This window comes from Gallus gallus, chromosome 8, assembly GCF_016699485.2.
Source record: "Gallus gallus isolate bGalGal1 chromosome 8, bGalGal1.mat.broiler.GRCg7b, whole genome shotgun sequence".
Taxonomy (NCBI): domain Eukaryota; kingdom Metazoa; phylum Chordata; class Aves; order Galliformes; family Phasianidae; genus Gallus; species Gallus gallus.
Window position 1 is genome coordinate 15,631,595 of NC_052539.1, and position 20,101 is coordinate 15,651,695.

At 41.6% G+C, this 20,101-nt stretch overlaps 1 protein-coding gene across 1 annotated transcript; it reads left to right on the forward strand.

The window, feature by feature from the left end:
- The first annotated feature begins 536 nt into the window (after positions 1–536).
- SELENOF (selenoprotein F) lies at positions 537–19,926 on the forward strand. The gene is given in 5 exon segments (NM_001012926.3): positions 537–615; positions 2,166–2,333; positions 9,297–9,360; positions 16,376–16,425; positions 18,463–19,926. Coding segments are annotated over 5 exon segments (483 nt in total). The 5' UTR covers positions 537–546; the 3' UTR covers positions 18,595–19,926.
- Positions 19,927–20,101: the final 175 nt, after the last annotated feature.

Here is a 20,101-nt window from a genome sequence, read left to right on the forward strand (position 1 = left end):
GCCCCGCCCCTCCCGCCGCCGGATTGGCCGCGCTCGGCCGACGCCCCGTCCACTCGCCGCGGGCCCCTCCTCCTCCCCGCTCGTGTCGGACCCGGCTGCCGCCCCTCCCCCTTGCGCCCCTCCGCCAGGGGGCGGTCCCTCCCGACGCCCCACCCGCCCGCCCCGCTCGCGTTCGGCGCCCGCACCGCGGCGCTCGGGAGAAGCCCGGCGTCATTGCTCGGCGGGGCTGTCAATCGCCGGCGCTGGGGGCCTGCACGCCGGTTGGCTGCGGCTCTCCGGAGCGGGGAGGGCTTTGCCCTGGGGCGGCGGTGTGTGTGCCGGACCGGGGCCGGGAAGAATCTCCCCCGCTAGCCCGGCTGTGAAGCACAGTACTGAGCAGACTGAAATAGCGTCGCTGCGGGTTCCCCGCAGACGCCCCGCGTTGGCCGTTCTCGCCGGCCGTTTGCGATCCGGCCCGCCGGCCCGCACCAGGCAGCGCGGGGCACCCGCAGCGCCCGAGGTCCCCGCTCGGCCCTCCCGCCGCGCTGCCGGCAGCTCGGTACCAAGATGGCGGCGGCCGCCGAGTTGGCCGCCCTGGTGCGCTGCTGGCTCTGCCTGCTGCTGGGGCTGCCCGCGGTGAGCGGGGTCGGGGCTGAGCGCGGCAGCGTTTCCCTCCGAGAAGCGGGGCTCGGGCCGGGCGGGGGGGAGATGCGTCCCGCGGCGGGAGGCGGAGCGGCCCTGCCCGGCCTCGGGGCGCCGCGCGGGGCTCCTGCGCTCCGTGGGAAGGGAGGTTTGCGGGCTGTCGCTGCGGGCGCCTGCCCTGATGTCCGTGCCCTGATGTCCGCGCCCCGGGTGCCGCAGGGCGAGAGCCCGGCAAGCGGCTCCGGGCGGCGGAGGCGGGGAGCGGGCAGAAAACCCGGTCCGAGGTTTTGTCACTGTTCAGTCCTTCCTGAGGCGGTTTGTAACGGTGCTGCGATCGCTGTTTTACGTTCAGTGTTTTAACGTGAAAGCAAAGCGGTCGGCGGGAGAACGTAGAGCTGGTGACGGGATGCCGCCCGTGCGGGGCCCACGGGTCTCGCCCCAACGTCAGCGCTTCTCTTACAGTGGGCGTCGTTTTGGGGTAGCGCAAAATCGGGGCACTAAAAGTGGAGGAAAAACACCAAGGAGAGGTGGTCTTATGTGGGTGAGAAACGTGGTTCTTCTCTCATCGTCTGCTGGCCCGGAACAACGCTGTGACTGCTGTGCTGTCACCCGCTGCAGCGTGCTGCTGTTCAGAGGGGGCTTCTCTGAAGGCAGCGGTGCTGCAGGCCCTGCCATCGGAGTTCGTTCTCCTCCCTCTTCCTGTGCTTTTTTTGTTTGGTGGGGTTTTTTAGGTCTTCACCCAAGATCTTTTCACCCCCTCTGAGAAGCACTCGGGGAGAGGATCTCCTTTCATTGTGTCCTCCCTCGCTTTCCCCACATGCAGCTGGAAGGAAAGGCTGCAAGCTGTGTAAGCCAGGGACTGATCAGTCCTTCTGCAGGGAATGGGAAACTGAAAGCAGAAAAGAACAAAGAACAACTGATAGCATTTCAGTGCGGAGATGGTAACGCTGTGTTATCTGCTCACTAAAAGCACGATAGGTGTTCTGCCCAGGAGCCAACGGAGCTGCTGGTGTTAAGCAGCTGCAGGGTTTTTATCTACACTTCCAAAGAAGAAAAGAAAAGAAAAGAAAAAGAAATCAAAATCCTTCTTGTATACGTTGTTGAGCAGTTTGGTCCACCTCATCGTTCCCTGGTTGTGCTTTTCCTAAGTTCAGCTGTAAGACTTATTTTCCAAGCGTGCTTCCAATAGCTGGATGTTTATTGGAATCGCTTCACGAGAGAGGCTTTCAGTGCTGCAGCTGATTCATTCCGGCTGGTTTGTTGTTCTTTCTTTGGAGCAGACACTGAAGTGGTACAAGTATATACGAAAGTAGCAGATCTGACACCTTAAAACATACATGTTGTGAACTATGTCTAGAATGTCCTATTAGATTTAAGACTACTTCTCAAAATAAGGTGGTGGTTTGCACTTGCAAGCAGACTGTTAAGCATTATAATAAAATGTTCTCAAAATGATTCGTTCTTCTGAAGGTCAAAGCATCTAAAAGCTTTCTTTTAAAAACAACTGATTTAATACTAAAGTGTAACATTGTATTGATTTACAGATAAACGTATATGGAGCACAGCTGTCATCAGAAGCTTGCAGGGAACTTGGCTTCTCCAGTAACTTGCTCTGCAGCTCCTGCAACCTTCTTGGACAGTTCAGTCTGAATCAGTTGGATCCATTCTGTAGGCAGTGCTGCCAAGAAGAAGCTCAGCTGGAAACCAGAAAGGTGGGTTTTAAACCAGATGAGTGGGTTTTTTGAGGAAGAAATCTGTCTTAATTTCCTTGTAATTTACTCGTAGGTGTCACTTAGGTTGTGTCATTAACATTTTTGTGTTCATAAACTAATAACTTTGGATCAAACAACAGAATTTAAATCAATAGATATCTTTTCTGATTATCCTGCATCAGGCCTAGATTTCACCTTGCAGGTGATCACCCTTTTTGTGTAAGACTGAGCAGGTGCCATTTTGTGATTAGGGCTCTACGTTAAAAATATATGCAGTCTTTTCCATTGTAGTCACGCTCAGTGTAGAACAGAAAGCACGGAGCTGGAAGGAGTCTCAAGGTTGACATATTCCTTCGCAGTGAGCCAGAATTTATTGTATGTGCATAGGAACCTGGAGATTGTTTAATAGAAGTTTGTTTTTTCTCATCTATTTGCATTAGGTTGCTCGGTTTCATTTTTTGCTAGGGCTTTGTAGCAAACATGAGTAATTTGCTGCTGAATAGAAATATTGGATTGTTCTACCATCATGATTATATGGTTGAGTGCTAAATTATAGCATCATTCCTAATATTCTTTTGAATGCTGTTTCAGAGTGTGGAATTTCTGATATTACTACATTCATGCACAGCCGCTGTTTGGAAATCTGTTGTTCATATTTGCTGAATTTCTGAACTTTGTGCCAAGTAAATCCCCCTGCAGACTAGCCAGCAGAAAATGAGTGCTGGGAGTTTTTAGCATGAATGTTAATATCTTAACAGATTGTATTCAGAGTCATCACAATTTGAACTGACTCGTGGTCTAACATAATGCCATTTATAATAGGTGTCTGTAACTGAGCTTACGACTTTACTCTTAAATCCTTGTTCTACTTACAATTTGATAGTTGGGAGTGAGCAGATTTTTACCATCTTGGAAGTGTTTTTCCCTGTCCTTTTGCTTGATTGAATTCTTTAGTCTTACTCTGAAAACCTGCATCTACATGTAAGATACCTGTCTTGCTGGTTAGCAGCCTCATCTGTTGCCGAGTTCCGGAGCGGTGGTGCTCAGGGTTTTGTTAGTGTAATCACTCACACAGTTGAACATACTCAGAGGAGAGGAATCTTTTTTTTTTTTGAAGCATGCCTGCAGTATGCAGCCTGGCTTTTCTAGCATGTGAGCAGGTATTGCTATCGCAAGGCAGCGTGCTAGCTGTCCATGTTACAGACACACCATGCATGCTATTAGAATTCCAGCACAGACTTCAGGATTTGCAGTTAATTCTCCTTAAAAGTATTTGGGGAGGGTTAGAAATCTGGGAATTTTTGTATCCTCAATACTTCTTGAAAACGATCTGTGAAATATGCCCAGTCCTAAAAATACTTTGTGCTGAGTAGCATCAGTGCAAGCCCACATGTGGTATGTTTGTGGAACTCAGCTCTTTCATATCCTTGAAAGATATTTATTAATTCTCATCTTGTTATTGATCCAGTATTCTGTGAATTGACGTGGTGGAAAATAGCTGCGAGGTGCTCTGGTTACCCAGTATGTGTCTCACTCTTAACTTCCGCTGCCATCTGTCCAATGAAATATTTTCATTGCTTCATAATTTTACTGTAGGTAAAATGAAAAAAAAAAAAAAAATCTTTGGGTTATTTTCTCCTCTACCAAAGATTTTGTATCCAGCTGCAGACTCATTCAGAAGCTAGCTTAAACTGTATTGCTTTAGACAGCTGCAAGTTTTAAGCCTCAGTCTGTCAGATGCAGAGTACTGCTGGTGTGTAAAACGTAGAAGGATGAAATGGAGGTGAAGCTAACTGTGCGTGAAATTGTAGTAGCAGGAGAGATTGTCCATATTTTGCAGTAGCCGAAAATAGCTGCACTCCATCTGCAGCTTTCACTTATGCCATGTGATCATTTCAAGCATAGCTATAAGCATATTCCATTAATTGTATATTATAATCTGAGGCTTATCTCAGCAATATATGTGTGTCAAAATTCCAATCAGTGTTAGGAATTAACTGTGTGATGAAATCTGCCACCTGTTAATCGTCATAGTTGCGCTGTGTGGGATTGCAACAGCCCTCACAAATAAATATTTCTAAATGGAGTCCTGAAATATATTTTGCACGCTAAGATGTGTTGTTGTGCGGCATTTGAAATTTCTATTGTCAAGTATTTCTAATGGTGTAATACTATGCAGTTTGCTGAATTAGATAGCATCCGCTGTAAGCAAAAGTTGACCAGGAAATTTGAGGTATTAAAATGTATGGCATATATGGCAAACTCTTACAGGTAACATCTTATGCGTCTGCTACCTACGTGCAGTGCTGTTCCTAGTGTATAACCCTTCTGTAAAGCAAGGTAAACATATTGATACAAAGAGTCCATATGCAAACTGTCAAAGTTCCTCAGAGGTGGGCAATTACTCCCCTGTACAGATTTCAGCAAAGGGGTCTGAAATTCAGACATTTTTATCTTTCTTGTGCATGTATTCAGGATTGGCAAAATATAATAAGCTGTCAAAGCATGATTTAATAACTTTTTGGACTATGTGGCCTCTGAATTGCTAAGATAATGAGAAACTTAACATTATTTTTTGCCCAACTTGTACTACATGTAACAATATACATCACTAAAACATCACTGAAATTTAAAATGGATTATTGTGCCTAAGATAGAAAAACTTACCTTTTGTTTGGGTCAAATTCACTGAAGGTTCATCTCTTCAGACAAAGATAAAAGGCACTGATCTGTCTGCAGCAGGATGAGCCTTACCTATGGGAGGCTTCTTTCTATTCTGAAGCGAGAAAGAAGGTTAGAAAAATGATAGATGTGAATTTGTTAAATGTGAGTTAAAATTGTGTATGTGCACCCGTGCTGGCAAATGGAATGTTTAATTAAGTCTGACCTCCTTCATTTGAGTACATATCTAGATAAAATGATTGGCTCTACATTTGTTGGAACAACTTCTAAAAGTGCAGTTTCCAAATGAATTAAATGCACAAAGTCAAGTATATAGTTGATGAGTTCCATTCTCAGTGTTTTCTATCTCCAAAGATTCTTTCTGCTCTAATGAAAGCAGAGATTCCAGAGAAGAAGAGATATTTAGAGATTATACTTCTAGAGGCAAATAGATGGTAAGATAGCAGAGTTAATCGGACAGCATATTTCAAAACCAGAGCTTGAAATCTGCTAACTTTCTAATTTTTACCTTGCGTACAACTGCTCACTGGGTTCAAGTATGAGCTTGTACACAGGAGCTCTTTTTCTGCAACACTTATCCTCTATTCCACTTTGCCTTTCTGCTCCCACTACAGACCACAGAGATCCAAAGTTACCTAACAGCCTGACTTCTACATTTTCTCCTGCACACCCCTGTGTCACATCTCCTGTTTACTTGTCCTTGCACAAACCATTGCAGAGAACAGATCTAAAACCTTATCTGCTGGGAGGAGTTGTTGTCTGGGGGTTTTCAGGTCCTTGGTTTGAAAGCACAAGGATGATGATGTGATACTGCACCAAGGAGCTGTGTTAGTACCGACACCGACACGGCCTTAGGTAATACGTTTCCTGTAGTCTGGAGATTGGAATGATAACACACAGCTCTGATATGTGAGTACAGAACAGAAGAATTTCCAACCCAAAGCAGAGCTCAGAGCCTTTTCTGTTTAAATTCTGAAGATGTCCAAGGATAAAGATTCTGCAGTCTTTCTCAGCAACTTAGATCAGTGTTCAAACATCCACGAACCCATGGTTGGTTTTTTTGTTTTGTTTTGTTTGTTTGTTTTCCTTTGGAATTTCAGTTTGAATTACTTTCCTTGCAAATAAACGAGTGCTTAGATTCTGCTGGAAATACACTAATTCAAATAACTCTTTTTTTGGCTATTTGATTCTTTGTTTCCAGACTCTTACAGTTGGACATCTCCCTTCCCATAATGAACTGTGAATCAGAAGAGTTTCTTTGTAGCTAAATTTACCACTGACTTCATTTCAGAATGATCTGTGTGGTAGCAATGGCTTTGCTGGCTTTCTGCATTTCAGAACATCCATTCATTCTGTTCCTGACAGTGACGTTTTCTGACTGCTGCTCTCCTAACCCACAGATTGTTGTCCATCTTCTGTCTTCAGGGAAAGAGTAGAGCTCTCAGTTCTCTCCCTCACAGAAAATAAAACATCTTATATGTTGTTATGTATTCCTTTATTTCAGTGAATCAAGTTTTCTCTTTTAAAAAAAGTGAATTGATAGTTTTGATGGTTGAGGAATACTAAGCATAGTGTTCCTGTAGTATCCAGTTCTAGGTGCTGTCAGGCAGCTCTTTACTTGTGCGTGCCTTTATATTAACAACCCATTACATTGCATGTTTTAAGATATGATGGTACTGTACTTTTTCGCTGATTGTAAATGCATACAAATCCAAGTTGAGTGTCACTTTATAACACGTGCAGGGTCAGGCTCAGTCAGCAGCTAGAGGAAACCCGAATGCAAAAAATGGGGGATAATTTAATGTATTTTTTAAAAACGTTGGTTTTTTGTCACTGTTGATGTAGCACCATGTGATGATGATGATGGAGTGAGATTTAACCCAAGTTGTAGCTTTGTAAAGGGTGAGGAAGAAGTGCAGTCTTTGTCACAAGAGCCTAAGAAAGCGTACAGTTAGCAGGTTTTTAAAAAGCAGTTATTTATATAGATGCAGATGTGAGTCAGCCTGGAAATCATAACTACATGGATACCAGTAATAGTTTAGAGCCTTTATTTCATTGCTTGCAGCACTGTGCTCACTTTCATGAACGCTAAAACAAGTGAAGCATTATTACAAAGTGAGTTAGCTCGTAAGTTAAGCATTGTGTGATGAACTGACTCGTCACGTTTGTATGCCTCCATTCTGAGCGATACACGTCATTCTTAGTCATATCTGAACACAGTCCATGCCTTCATGGGGAAGAAATCAAAAAAGTTCAGAGCAGTGTGCTCTGGACATGATGGAATGGTAGGGGCAGAAGATGTTCACAAGTATTCCCTTGTTGTGGCCAAAGTGATGCAGATAAACCTGTGTTTCTTGCAAAAGGCACCTTTGTTCGAGTTACAAATGAAGTCAATTGATTTTTTTTGTCTAGCCGTCTAGAGAGCAGCTGCTTGTCCCAGCGTGAAGCTGAACTTTGTAGCAGCACAGTTGGGCTTCAGTTACAGCAGACATAGAAGCTCAAAATATTTTTAAGCATCAGCAGTTGTGCTGTTTTCTTTGCTAGAACTTTATTTCTGTCAATTAGTGGCTAGGAGTTACGGGGCGGGAGTTTTCTGTAGTCACGTGATGTCTTACATCGTAGGTTCTTACAGTGATCCTGCTTCCATAGGAATCCTTATCTGAAAGGAAAAATGAACTGGAAGAATTATTTGCAGTAAAGAGAACTGAACAGTGTTCATGTTACCATTGTCCTAAATTTGCTGTGCTTACTTCTTTGTGCCCATAAGGAACATAATTGGTGAACAGATGGGAAAAGGCCATTACCCCTCTATTTCTTTCTACTAATTCTTGATAGAAGAATGCAAGTAATTGCCAGCTTATAGAACCAGGAGAACTGCTCGGTGCATTAACAAGCATGCAAAGTAATACCTGAATGTAAGACTGCTGATATAATTGTTGTTGGAATGCTTTTAAAAGAATAATGAATGGAGGCACAGGTTAAGTTTAGAATCTCACTATTCAGTGTATGTAAATCCTCCATCTTATAACTTCCATGGTTTCAATCCAGAGAAATTTAATTATGCAAGCGAGTATCTGAGATTTTTATCTGTGCCTTCTAAATATTTTAATTTGGGGATGGAAAAAAAAGCTTAAAAATTGTATTTTTAATCTCTCAAGTATTGTTTTATAGCTCTGGGTTTTAACAGTCAAATTGTAGTTTTTGTCTTAAGTCTCGTGTTGAGTTGAAAGTCTTGCGTGTACTTATGCATATTTTTGAGAGGCTCTTCTACATATATTGCAGTGCAGTATTTTTAGTTCCATTTCCTGCGGAAGTAATGATTACTGATTCGCACGGCTCAGGCAAGAAGCTGTAATTTCCTTGCAGATGAGGACAGAGCACTTCATGTGTTCTGATCCACGGCATTTGCACCACTACTGAACTGAACCGGAAATCAGAAGATTCATATTCTGAACTGCAGATGCATTCCCTGGCTGCCCAGACTGCCAGCGTGGATGGGGGATGAAACTTTAATACAATTGTCTCGCTTTGAGCTTTCTGTCATGTCGTGTCTGGTTTTCACTCCTTTTCTGAAGGGTTAGCACCTATTACATTTCAAAGCGAAAGCATATTTTTAATTACACGTCTCCACGGGTTAAGTCAAACATTAAGTTTACTTCGTTTCAGCACTCTTACGTTCTGTCTGGACTTTCACGTTTGGTATGAATACGCTGCTACCAGAAAGCAGGAGCTGGTATTCACTGTTTATAGAACTGAAGAATGTTTAACGGAAGCTTATTCTGTCGCCCCCTCTCTAAGCAGTAGGAGTTGCACAGCCAGAAGGATGTGGTTTGGTAAACAGTATTGACAGCTATTTCTGAGATGAAAATGCCAAGCTCTACAGTAGGAAGCTCTATTTTGGTAGCAGGAAAAATCTGCTGCTACCTTACATTTAACATTCACCGTACTTTGGAGCCAGTTGCACGCTGCCAGAAAAACAAAGCTTAACAATGTGACCTTATACAAGAGCAATATATATATTTTTGAGATGCTACCTTTTATAGAACTGAAATGAATTTTCACTTTGTTTTAAGAGCAGTGAATCTGTGTACCTTGCGTAGGTGGCTGAGGTCTAAGTGCAAGCACCAAGGTTAGCTCAACCTCACTTCTCAAAGTGAAATAGATGAAATATTTCAATACCAAATCTAATGAATTGATATTGATGCTCAGATTGATAGATTACATGCCATAAGCAAACAAGCAGTTTATACTTTTATTAACAGCTTCTGTCTGTCATTGCAGCTTTATGCAGGAGCTGTCCTAGAAGTATGTGGATGAAAATTGGGAAGGTTCCCTCAAGTCCAGGGTAAGTAAAGCCACCTACAGTTCTTTCAAATACAAAATACCGTCACAGCAAAATGACAAGATGTGCTTTTAACTGCTACTACAAGTAGTCATATTATAGCAGGAAAGTTGCACTGACCTGAGACTCCAGTAATTGATAGATGAAATTATATAGCATGCTTAGGGAACTGCTTTCCTTCCACAGATGCTACATTGTAATTGTTTTGTTCCTGAATAATGACAGTCAGCTAAAGCGAACAAAATAGAGAAGGAAAATGAGTATCATCAGTGTGTGGTGGGAGGAAGCTGTGGGAAAAACATCTGTGTGAAATTTCAACGTGGAATTTTTTAGGAATGGAACTTAGGAGTGTTATAACTAGAAAGATTGGCACGGATGGGAGGGTATTATAAAAGGAAAGGAAAGGTGCTCAGCGGTCTCTGAAGATCTCAGCTCACAGAGTGAAGGAAGGACTTCACAGGGGAGAGATCTCCAACCAGAGATCCTTCCCCAGCAGGGGTTAGCCCTTCAGTGAGGCCTATGAGAGGTGCAGCCGGGCTCCACCCCTTCCTGTCACACACATGAATTGCCTTCACCTGTGCTCCCAGGGCTGACCCGGTCCTTTCCCCAGGTGCTCAATCAGTGGTTCGGGCCGTGACTCAGCAGTTCCCATACAAAGAGATTGCAGTGCTCTTTTTCAGTAATGAAGTTCCTAATACTGTGCTTAGCATCGCTTGGATGTAGAGAAGGACTAATACAGCTTTAGAAATAAAAATGTACAAAAAGTGCATCTCCTATCTAGCATGGCCAGTATTAGTATTACCTTAATTGAAGGTGCTCTAAAGAACAAGAAATAAAAGGATTTAAAACCAGGCTGCTCTTAGCATAAGTTATGCTGCTTTGGACTCCCCTCCTCCCGCTCCTACCTGCACACAGTTCCATTAATTGACCACAAGGCTGGAGGAAAGATTCTTTCCTGCTGTTCAAAACACCGAAACAAGAACTAATTACATTGCTTGTGCTACTTAGGGGCGTGAGGAAACTTGTATTAGTAGAGGCAACCGTGTTATCCACATGTCCATTCAAACTCAGCACACTTGAAAATATTCCCAACTGCTCTATATGCACTGTAAAACATCCTCTAAAAGCTTTTGGTACAAAGGAAAAACTTAGAAATGTTAACAGTTTGCCTTTCCATCCTTGTTAATCTGAACCAGTTTTCTCTTTGGGATGGTGAAAAGAAAGAAGGGATGAACAGGCTTTTTCCTCACCAGTTTCTGCTGTGGCCCAATCTGAGTCTCTTGTGATCAGATTTGCTGCTAGGGTTATTGCAACAGGTTGATAAGATACAATTTAAAAGCATAATTAGAAAATTTTAAAAAGCAGTCGAATGTACTCTTCTAGCTAGCATTATTCTTTGTAATACCATTACAGCCTGCTGAATGCTTTTGTGAGTGTGGCCAAGGATACCTGTTATCTTTCTCAAATAAAGCTGCTCATGATAAGTCAGATAACAGCTTACATTCCTGTAAACCTCTGTCGTACGTTCAGTTCTGAGATATTGCTTCCTGCTCAGTTTCCCGTAAGAAGAAAACGCTGCATTATAAATGCTATACCACAAAAATAATTCCTTTACCACGTATGTTTTGAAATTGCTCCTTATAAAACAGCTTTTAAATATTTATCATTCCATCAAGGTAGGACACTGAAAGCGTAAGTGACAGAATTCTTAGATGAAGCAAGAGCTTCTTCTACCAGCTGGCACAGACAATGAAACAGTTTTTGGCTGACGTAAAACTAAGGCTCCGAGGTAGAAAACAAAATTGGGTAGGTCTAATATATTTGTTTGAAGTTGACTTTTCAGTGGCAGCCCTGCTCTGTTCATGATGAGACACAAGATCACAATCTCTGCACTCCTATGTTCTTTCCACTGCGTTTAGCTGAACTGAATTAGGCTGGCTTTTTTCACTGAACGTTTCTTTCACATCTTGGCATTCTTTTTGTTCATCAGGAGAATAATTCTGACCTTTCGCTGTGTGACTTGTAGTGACACAATGAATGTGCTCCCAGCAGATGTTAGAGAAAGTCCTTCATCCTTGAACTCACGCAACATGCAACTGCATTAGATCCTCTGGCTTCAGGGAGTCAGTAAGCACTCTGCTGTATTGCTCAAGCTCTGCAGCTGCGAGGGGATTCTTACAGATACTAGAATGTAGTTTGTTAGGGGGCTGTACTTGTAGGTAAGATCACTTATTTTCTTGTTACCTTTATCTGTAGTTCTTAAGTACTGGTGACAGAAATTTGAAAGTTAGAATAATATTAAATCTTAGATTTTTGCAGAAAAGTCAGTAAAATTCTTGCTAAGCAATGTAGGATATTCTAATGAGAAACATCTATCATAATCTTTTGTAAGTAGATTATATACAAACATACAAACTAAATAAATCCTTCAGGTTGAGGCACGTCTCTATCATTACTGCTCTCATGTTGCACACCCCATGTGTGATAATCAGAGATCCGCTATTCCCTGTAACACTTCTTGTATACACTTAGTGTTTCTTACTTCTGAATTGTAGAAATCAGGTGTATGTACTGCACTCAGAGTTGCACAGAGTACCATGCAGAATCATGATTTGATAAAATGTTATGTCTTTTGTGTTTCCTATTGCTACTGTTTTAATGTGTGACCCATTTCAATGCATCCCAGAAAGACTGGAAATATTTTTCTAGGAGCAGATCATTCTTGATACTAATTTTGCAGCATTCCTCCTTAGTGATGGAAGTGTTCCTTTCTGTGTTGCTCTTGGAGCACTGGCAATGTTTTGCCCCGATCAACTGATAGACCTCATCTTCATCACAAAAGTATGCTGCTGCTTTTTAGTGTGTGATCAGCATCCTTAGTGTATTTTAGCTGTGATGCAAAGTTGTTTATCTGTATGCAGTGTTAAGAGTTTAATAGCTAAAGGTTCTGGAGACTAGAAAAATAGCATCAACCAAGAAGAGTATGTCGAGTTTCAAAACTTGGGTGAATCCATATGGACATACATAGTTAGAAAGGTGCTCATAGTGTTACAGTGGTAAGCAGTGGAATAAATCAAAACAGAAAGCACAGTTTAAGTAGCACAAGGATTTGAAGTTTGAACAAATGGACTTTTGAATTACTGGAGGATACTTACATCAGATTGTTGCTAGAAGACACGCTGTAGCTTACCAGGAGGAAAAAATGTGCAGTAAAAATGTATTGCTGACATGATGCTGAAGATAACAGCTAGTTAGGACCTCTGTCGTGTTTTTCTGGAATAAAATCTGGAACTGATATAATAGAGCAGTAAGTTTTTTTTCATCTCCTGCAGGCCTTTCTGATCCGAGGCTGTTAAATTCCTTCTGATGTGTGTGGAGATGGACACGGTTGAGAATGCTTGTCTGTGTGCATAGTTGTTTGAAGATAAGTGTGAGATTCTACTGCTGTGTATATTGACTCTCATTCAAGTATTAATAGATTAGCTTAACATTTTGTATTCTTCCAGTTACAGATCAAGGAGATTTTTCTCTTAAAGCAGGAAACTAAATAATACAAGTATTTCTGAATAGATAGATATCCTTGGTAATCTGCACCGTGCCCTTAATATATTAAAAGTGGATAGTCAAGGCTTTTAACAAAGAACTTATGCCAAACATACTGATCTGCAGCTTACTATGATGCGATGTGAAGTCGTGCCCGTTTGGGGTCAGAAGGCTTTCCTCCGCTGTGTTCTGCTTCAGAGAGAATAGCACAAGTGTCTGCCAGCAAATACATAGACTTGCAGTTTGGATGTGAGTGATTCTTCAGCTCTTTAGCAATCTCTGTTTAGGATTCTAGGTCTTACTTCCAACAGATTCACTTTAAAGCTCCGTCGAAACAAAGGGACCATAGCGGTAGGTTTGTGTTGTATACAAGCAGAGGCTGCTCCTAGGTCCTTAAAAGCACTGTTTGATGCTAGGTGTGACCTGTCTTTGCCTAACAGCTTGGCACTCAACAGGCTTTGAGATGTCTGTACGCATCTGATCCCTTTCTCCCTTTCGTGCACTCAGCAGATTGCCTTGGAGAAGCCAGTGGGCTGTCTTCTGCTCCGCAATCTGACCTTTTGCTGTAGTTGATCGGAATGGCAGTCAGGTCTGCTGTGCAGCCTCACCTCAGGGTTGCCTTCAAACAGAAGGCATATGCTTTGGTATTGCATGTGTTTTGTAACAGCATAAGGTGAAGTGATTTTCTTAACGTTATGTGACAGGACAGTCACAAGGCAGGCAGTAGAACAGCTCTGACTTCCAGTCTGGTGTTTAATTCACCAAAAATAGTGTCATGGCACCAAACTCAGAGTTCATCGTGCAGAAATCAAAGTGGAAAATGCCTTTCTCACTCACCCATGAATGAACTGTATTAAATACTTTTTCTCTGCAGTGTGTAATTTCTGAAGCTGCTATGGGCAGTGGAAAGTTGGAAGATATCCAGCATTTTAGTATTAAGCATCAGACTATTAAACAGTGGTGTAAACATGTGCAAACAGCCTTAGCAAGAGCTGGGGCAGTGCAGAAGGGGGACTGCGTGCGCCGTATCTCGGAGTAAGCTGGCAGCTGCGTGTCACAATGTGTGCCTGAGCTGCATCTCACTTCTGAGCCCATCAATTCTATTCCAAGACCATGTATTCAACTTAGAGCCTGATTTTGTGGAAAAGCGGGGTTTGATGGGATAATCTGTATTTTTAACGCATGTCAGTATGTTAGTTTCTTAATTTAGCTTCCAAAATTGAGAATGTAGAAATTATAATATATATATTACGCTATTCTTAGTTGCATCATAGAAATTCAAGTGACCAATACAGAAAGTCACTATGATGAGCATTAGAAATAAATATGCCACTAACAAAAAGTGATTTTGTGCCAGCTATCTGAAATTTCAGGAAAAATGCTCTGTCCAGCTTCAGCTTTCAGAAGATTTAGACATTTGACATTGATACAAAGGTGTAATAGCTACTTTTAAAGTGACAAAATGTAACACAACCTAGAGAATACTTTCTTCTTTCACCTAGTTCTATCCACATCTTACCAGCTTGTTTGCTCCAACACTGCAGCCAGCGAGCAACCACTCATGTCCAAGTGAGCTTTTATCTGTCGCTCAGTGAACCAGTCCTCACACCTGCTGAAAGTGCTGCAGCCTGAGCAAACCCCTAAAGGCTGTTCTTAAAGAGCTGAGTTCCACAGTCCAGATCTGTTTGAGACTCCATTTTACTGTGCCATCTTACTGCTTCTCCTTAAGTTTTGCAATAAAATTGACTCCACATACCGACTGTTTCCTAAAACCCCCTTTTTTATATTAAGTCCTACACAGTGATTTCAGCTTCAGTTTTTTCAATTTGCAGGGAAAAATCCCCATGTAATAGTTCAGTTCACTGTGGACTTGAGAAACATCGCCACTTTTTTTGTATCTTGCTAGCAGAGCCCAGAAAACTAACAGCTCGTGAGGGCATAGGAAAACAGTGTCTGAAAATGGCCTCGGTGTGAATTTATATCAGAGCTGAACTCCAATGTGTGAGAAAGTAGTGGTGGTTTAGTGCTGTTTGAAATTGTTCTGTGCGTACAGCTTGCAACGTGACATTAAAGTGCTCCAGAAAGAAGAGAAGCAAGCTTTCTTCTTCAGATATCAGTCTCTCTAGCAGCTTACTATGCCATTTTGTTCTGAACTTGTTTATGCTGCACAGTGGTTGGTGCAGCCAGCAGAGTATTCGATTTTGTTCTGTACCGGGAGCACAGTAGAAGACTGGAGAAAATAAATGTCGCTCTGTATATACGTACTGAGGAAATGTTGAGGTAACTGTCTTCAGTAATATAGAGAAAGGTATAAAGATGTCAGAGGACATCTTTACAATTATTGAGGAAGGCACTACGTTTTGTGAGGCAGCACGAGGCGTTAGTCCTGAGGTTGCGCTCATCTTCATGCACCAGCTGGATGCACTGCAATTCGCAAGAGATGCATTGTTGTCTAACCTTGAAAAGGCAGCTTTAACATGCAGCCAGCACCTCCGTGAGAGTCAATCCATGCTGACAGTGTTCATCCTTGGGGAGACTGCTGGCATACCACAGGAGCTGCCTGAATCCACTTAACGTCACTACAGATACTAAATTCAGCCTGTAGTGTAACCTGAGTGTAATGGGAAATGAAGACTAAGCTATTTTCTAAATAAATTTTAAATACTTTTGCAACTCATATATTCATTATGCTAAAGAGTTTGGAAGTAGTGGATTACGCTCATGTTTTGTCCCGAAATAAGCCATGCTGTGAATATTCTTTTTAAAGTTCACATTAACCCAAGGATGGAGTGCTGTAGAGATACAGGGTCCGTGTGGCTGTTAGCACTCATGTCTGTGTGACCGGCGCTTCAGGTGAAGAATCTGTCCAGCAGCAGCCCATCTCCCTGTGGAGCTGCATGGCAGGTCACAGAGCCCGTGGTGAAGCTGACTGCTTGCCTTTAGGAGTGTCAAGAAAAGAGGAGATAGCGGCTTTTCTTCTTGTTTCCTCTTCTTGCTTCCATGCTGGTTTTCAGTACGTAACCTTGGAGAGCTCTGTAAGACAAAATTGTTTGTCTTGTGTGCAAGAATAACACCTCTACCCACAGTTTCCTTGGTGCCCTTTCACCAGCACTGCTGCCACTCCTGTGCAGTGCGCCGAGGGCGTTTGTTTCACGTGTATCCTCCCTCACAGAGCTCATCTCCAGCCAGAATTTGACTGCTCAATTTCAACAACTTCCTTCACATCTGCATATACAGCCCTGTATGCGTGGCTCTGCTGAGGACTGTCAGTTGTCCATGCAGATGAACTGACTCACGCAGTTGCACTGCTGTCCAAGGAAAATCCAAGCTGGTTTGGAACACTGGTAAAAATAGTTTTCCTTAGGCATACTGTTTAGTACTAATGCTTTTGTGAAGATACTGAGAATTCTGCCATTAATTTGTAAAGCCTCTTTCCATGGGAAAGCTTGACTCTCTTTTTTTCTCCATATTATAGCTTTTGTCAGGAGTGACAAGCCTAAGCTCTTCAGGGGACTGCAAATCAAGGTAAGTAATAACCAAAGGGTTTCTGTGTTTTCTTGGGGTCAGGGGAAGCATATATTAAGAAGAATTAAACCTGGTGGAAACAGCCCTTTTATGGAGCATCCTTATTTGCTGATGAAATAATCCTTCAGGAGAAGATGTACTTTCATTGCCAGTATAAATCTTTCCAAGTTTTTGCAGCTAATGCTAATTGGGTTATTGCTAAGCAGTGGTACCGAACCTTTGTTGTTACTGGGGCCTGAGGAGTTGTTTGTTATTTTGTTTAAATCCAATAAAAGGTACACTGAAACCCTTAAGTAAAAGCAGATGTTTAAAGAATGCGAGGAATGCTTGCATTCTGACCTGATGCTGTGGATATCTCGTGTTTACTTGAGCTGCTTCTGCCATGCCTTCAATTCCTTTTCTCTCGATTTGTTCTTCATTTTCTAATGCAGCTGCCATTTCCATACATTCAGAGATTCTTGGATATTTTTCCTTTCTCACATCTTCCTCAGTATGTTTTGATTCTGTTTTACTTCAGCCTTCAAACATCCAGCTTTAAAGAACTGCATACACTGAATGGTGTTTCCTATCACTTACGTATAGGCAAAGCTGCATAAGCCACACTGCCTTAAGCACAAGCAATTCTTTGCTTTCAAATTCTAGTGTAAAACTTAAAATCCTATGTGAACTTGCAGTGTACTTCACAGATATACCTCTTGATTCTCACATCTTTGTGCTCTCATCTCTATTCACCAAATGGCTCCATCTGGAGTCACTTCATAGTTATGCACAGCTGAAATAAGCAATTTGTCTTCTCAGCAGCAGATTCCATCTCAGGCAGGTTTCTTCTGTCTCATGTATTCATGTCCTCCAGTTTCTTTCAAAAGCATTCTCTCCTGTACATCTGAATGTTTCATTCTTATTTTAAACTTTGTAGCTGTACTGAACATTAAATCAGTCCATACTACAATTGGTATAAAACATTATTGGGAAAAAAATGTACAAATGAATCTGGTATTTATTTTACAAGACTTTGGGAAAACCAATTAGAGATGCTGCTAGCTTCATTAACCTACCTAGCCAACTAGGTTAGCTGTGTAATAGGGTAAAGTAAAACACCCCTAGTAAAAATTCCTCTGTAACCTTACATGGCTACATCCTTACAGTACTGCTAAAAGCTCTTATTTACATCACGTATTTTAGGATTCACTCAGTTTTTAGAAGCATTACCAGCACTACCTGCAAAACACAGTAGGCACAAATAGAGCACAGTAGTAGGCAAGAAATTAATTACATCAAAAATTGATAGTAAACCTTTGCACTGTTTGACCAGAAAATTCTAAAGTTGTTTAAAAAAAGTCTATTGACTGTATGAGAAGAAGAATCATTCATCTGCTTTGACTCAAAAATCAAACTTGAGGAGCTCACAACAGTAAAACAGAATACCTTCTTTCCATGCAAGCCTTATGGCGCTGTCTTTCTGCCCATGCACTGTATCCATTGCTGCCAGGGGGTGTACAGCCTGCAGCATTTACGTCACTACAGCTTTAACCTGGATGCCTCCCCTTGCTCTTCCTTTGTGTCTGCTCCTTTACGTTTGGACAGAGGAGGCAACAGCAATGTAGGAGAGAACAAGCGAAAGGATCTCATAAGCTTAATCTGATTTATGTAGATATTTTCTTCAAGAAAAGCAGAATATATTGCTGGTAAACATTCTATCAACAACATTCGTAAATGCAGAACAAAACACATGGCACTGAAATACTTATAGCATTAAGTAAACATTATGAGGAACAACCAAGCTTAAGAATGGGTTGTTTTGATTTTTCCTAAGCTGAGTTGGGTTTCATAGCATAAGTTATCTTGCCTACATTTTCTCAAATACCCCAATTTCATTTAGCACTCTGGGTTTAAGTATTCATACTTCATGGCATTAATCTTTGAGCTTATTTCTCTTCCTGATTTGACATCTTTAACTGATGAAAATAAATTGAGAAGGGATTTAAAACGGAGAATGCATTTTCTAGCCCAATGGAACTGACTTGTTTCTTTCTGCAGTACGTGCGTGGTTCTGACCCTGTACTGAAGCTGCTGGACGACAGTGGGAACATTGCAGAAGAACTGAGCATCCTCAAGTGGAATACAGACAGCGTGGAAGAGTTTCTAAGTGAAAAATTAGAGCGTCTATAAATCATTGCTTTTGTGTTCCCTTTTCAGGTCTTTTCATGGTAATCATCTCAGATGAAATGTGCTACAATTGAAAAAACATTCCAGTTTCTATGTTAATTTTAAAATACCTTTTGTGCTGTACTAAACAGCTTGTAATTGGAAGGGAAGCTTCAGAACACATCTGACAAATTGACAAACAAAAGAGCTTGTCTTATATTTCAGTTCTTGGTGCATTTATCACTAACAAAATGCTTTGTTTCCAACTTCGTTGTGCAAATATAATTTTGTTATAATTGGACCATTTTTTTTTATACAAACACCCTTTAAATTTAAAAGCTTCAGATAATTGAAATGGTTACCATGTTCTTCTGTGCTGCTCTTTGTAAACATTTCACAACCAAAAGCAATGTAACATCTCCCAGAGAACCTTGACTGCTAACACCCTCTTCTTTTTTGTATTTGCAATCTCTCTTTTTTAGAAGTATTGTTGACCATGAGTATGTAGTTCACAGGCTTTGAAGCTGATGGAGGAACTCATGTTCTGGTGCTGCAAAACATTTGGTAAGCACACTTTAGTGAAGACTGCATAGAAAACCTCTGAGGTATGTGCTAGTCAGATGTCAGGTGTGCTTTGCATCAAGTGTTTTGCTTCAGAGAACATGAAGTAGAAGGAAGAGTTTTTCAAGACCTGTAATTTTCACAAATTTATTGGGATTCTCTCTATCAAATAAATTTATAAACTGCTCTTTTAAAATGCTTTTCTTTCTCATTTGCAATTTACATGCACAGACAAATCTCTTATGACTTGTCAGCTTTTCCCCCCCCACTTAGAGCAAATAAATACAACAAGCAAGAATAGTGCTTTTTTACTTTTCAGTTTAATCCTTTAACTACTTCATGCTCACCAGTTTTTGGATGGATGGGTGTTAGACCATAGCCTGAATTGGTACCCAATTTTATTCTTCATATATAACTTTATATCTCAAGAGATTTATTTTCTTTACAGTTTACACCCCAAAACTTGTGGAAGAAATTATCAGCTTCATAGCAGAACCAGAATAATAATCTAGAGACCCAACTCACACTAAACCAGCAGGATTCGATGCTCTGAGGGTGATTCTGTAGGCCTGGCTTTCTGAGTTTTTGTTCTCTGAAACATCCCTATAAACTTTTAGAAGGTGGGTACCGCTTAGTCATGATATCATCCTCTTTCTTTTATGTTCCACTCCTATCCATTACAAAGGTAGCAGTGAAACACATTGCCCATCTCCCACATGATTCAGCACTGGGACAGCTACAAGAGCGGTTACTGCTGCCTCTGCCAAACCAAATTCAAACTCTACCAAAAAAAAAGCACAGATCTTTGCAGCTGGTACTAACTTGTCCCAAGAATAAATCCATGTTGTGTCTGACATGCGATGCTCAAGTCAGCATATGAGCTGCAACCAGAACATATGGCGTGACAACCGTAGCAAAAATATGCTGCCATCCACTGGTCTTTTAAAATATTGACTGTATCCCACACTTC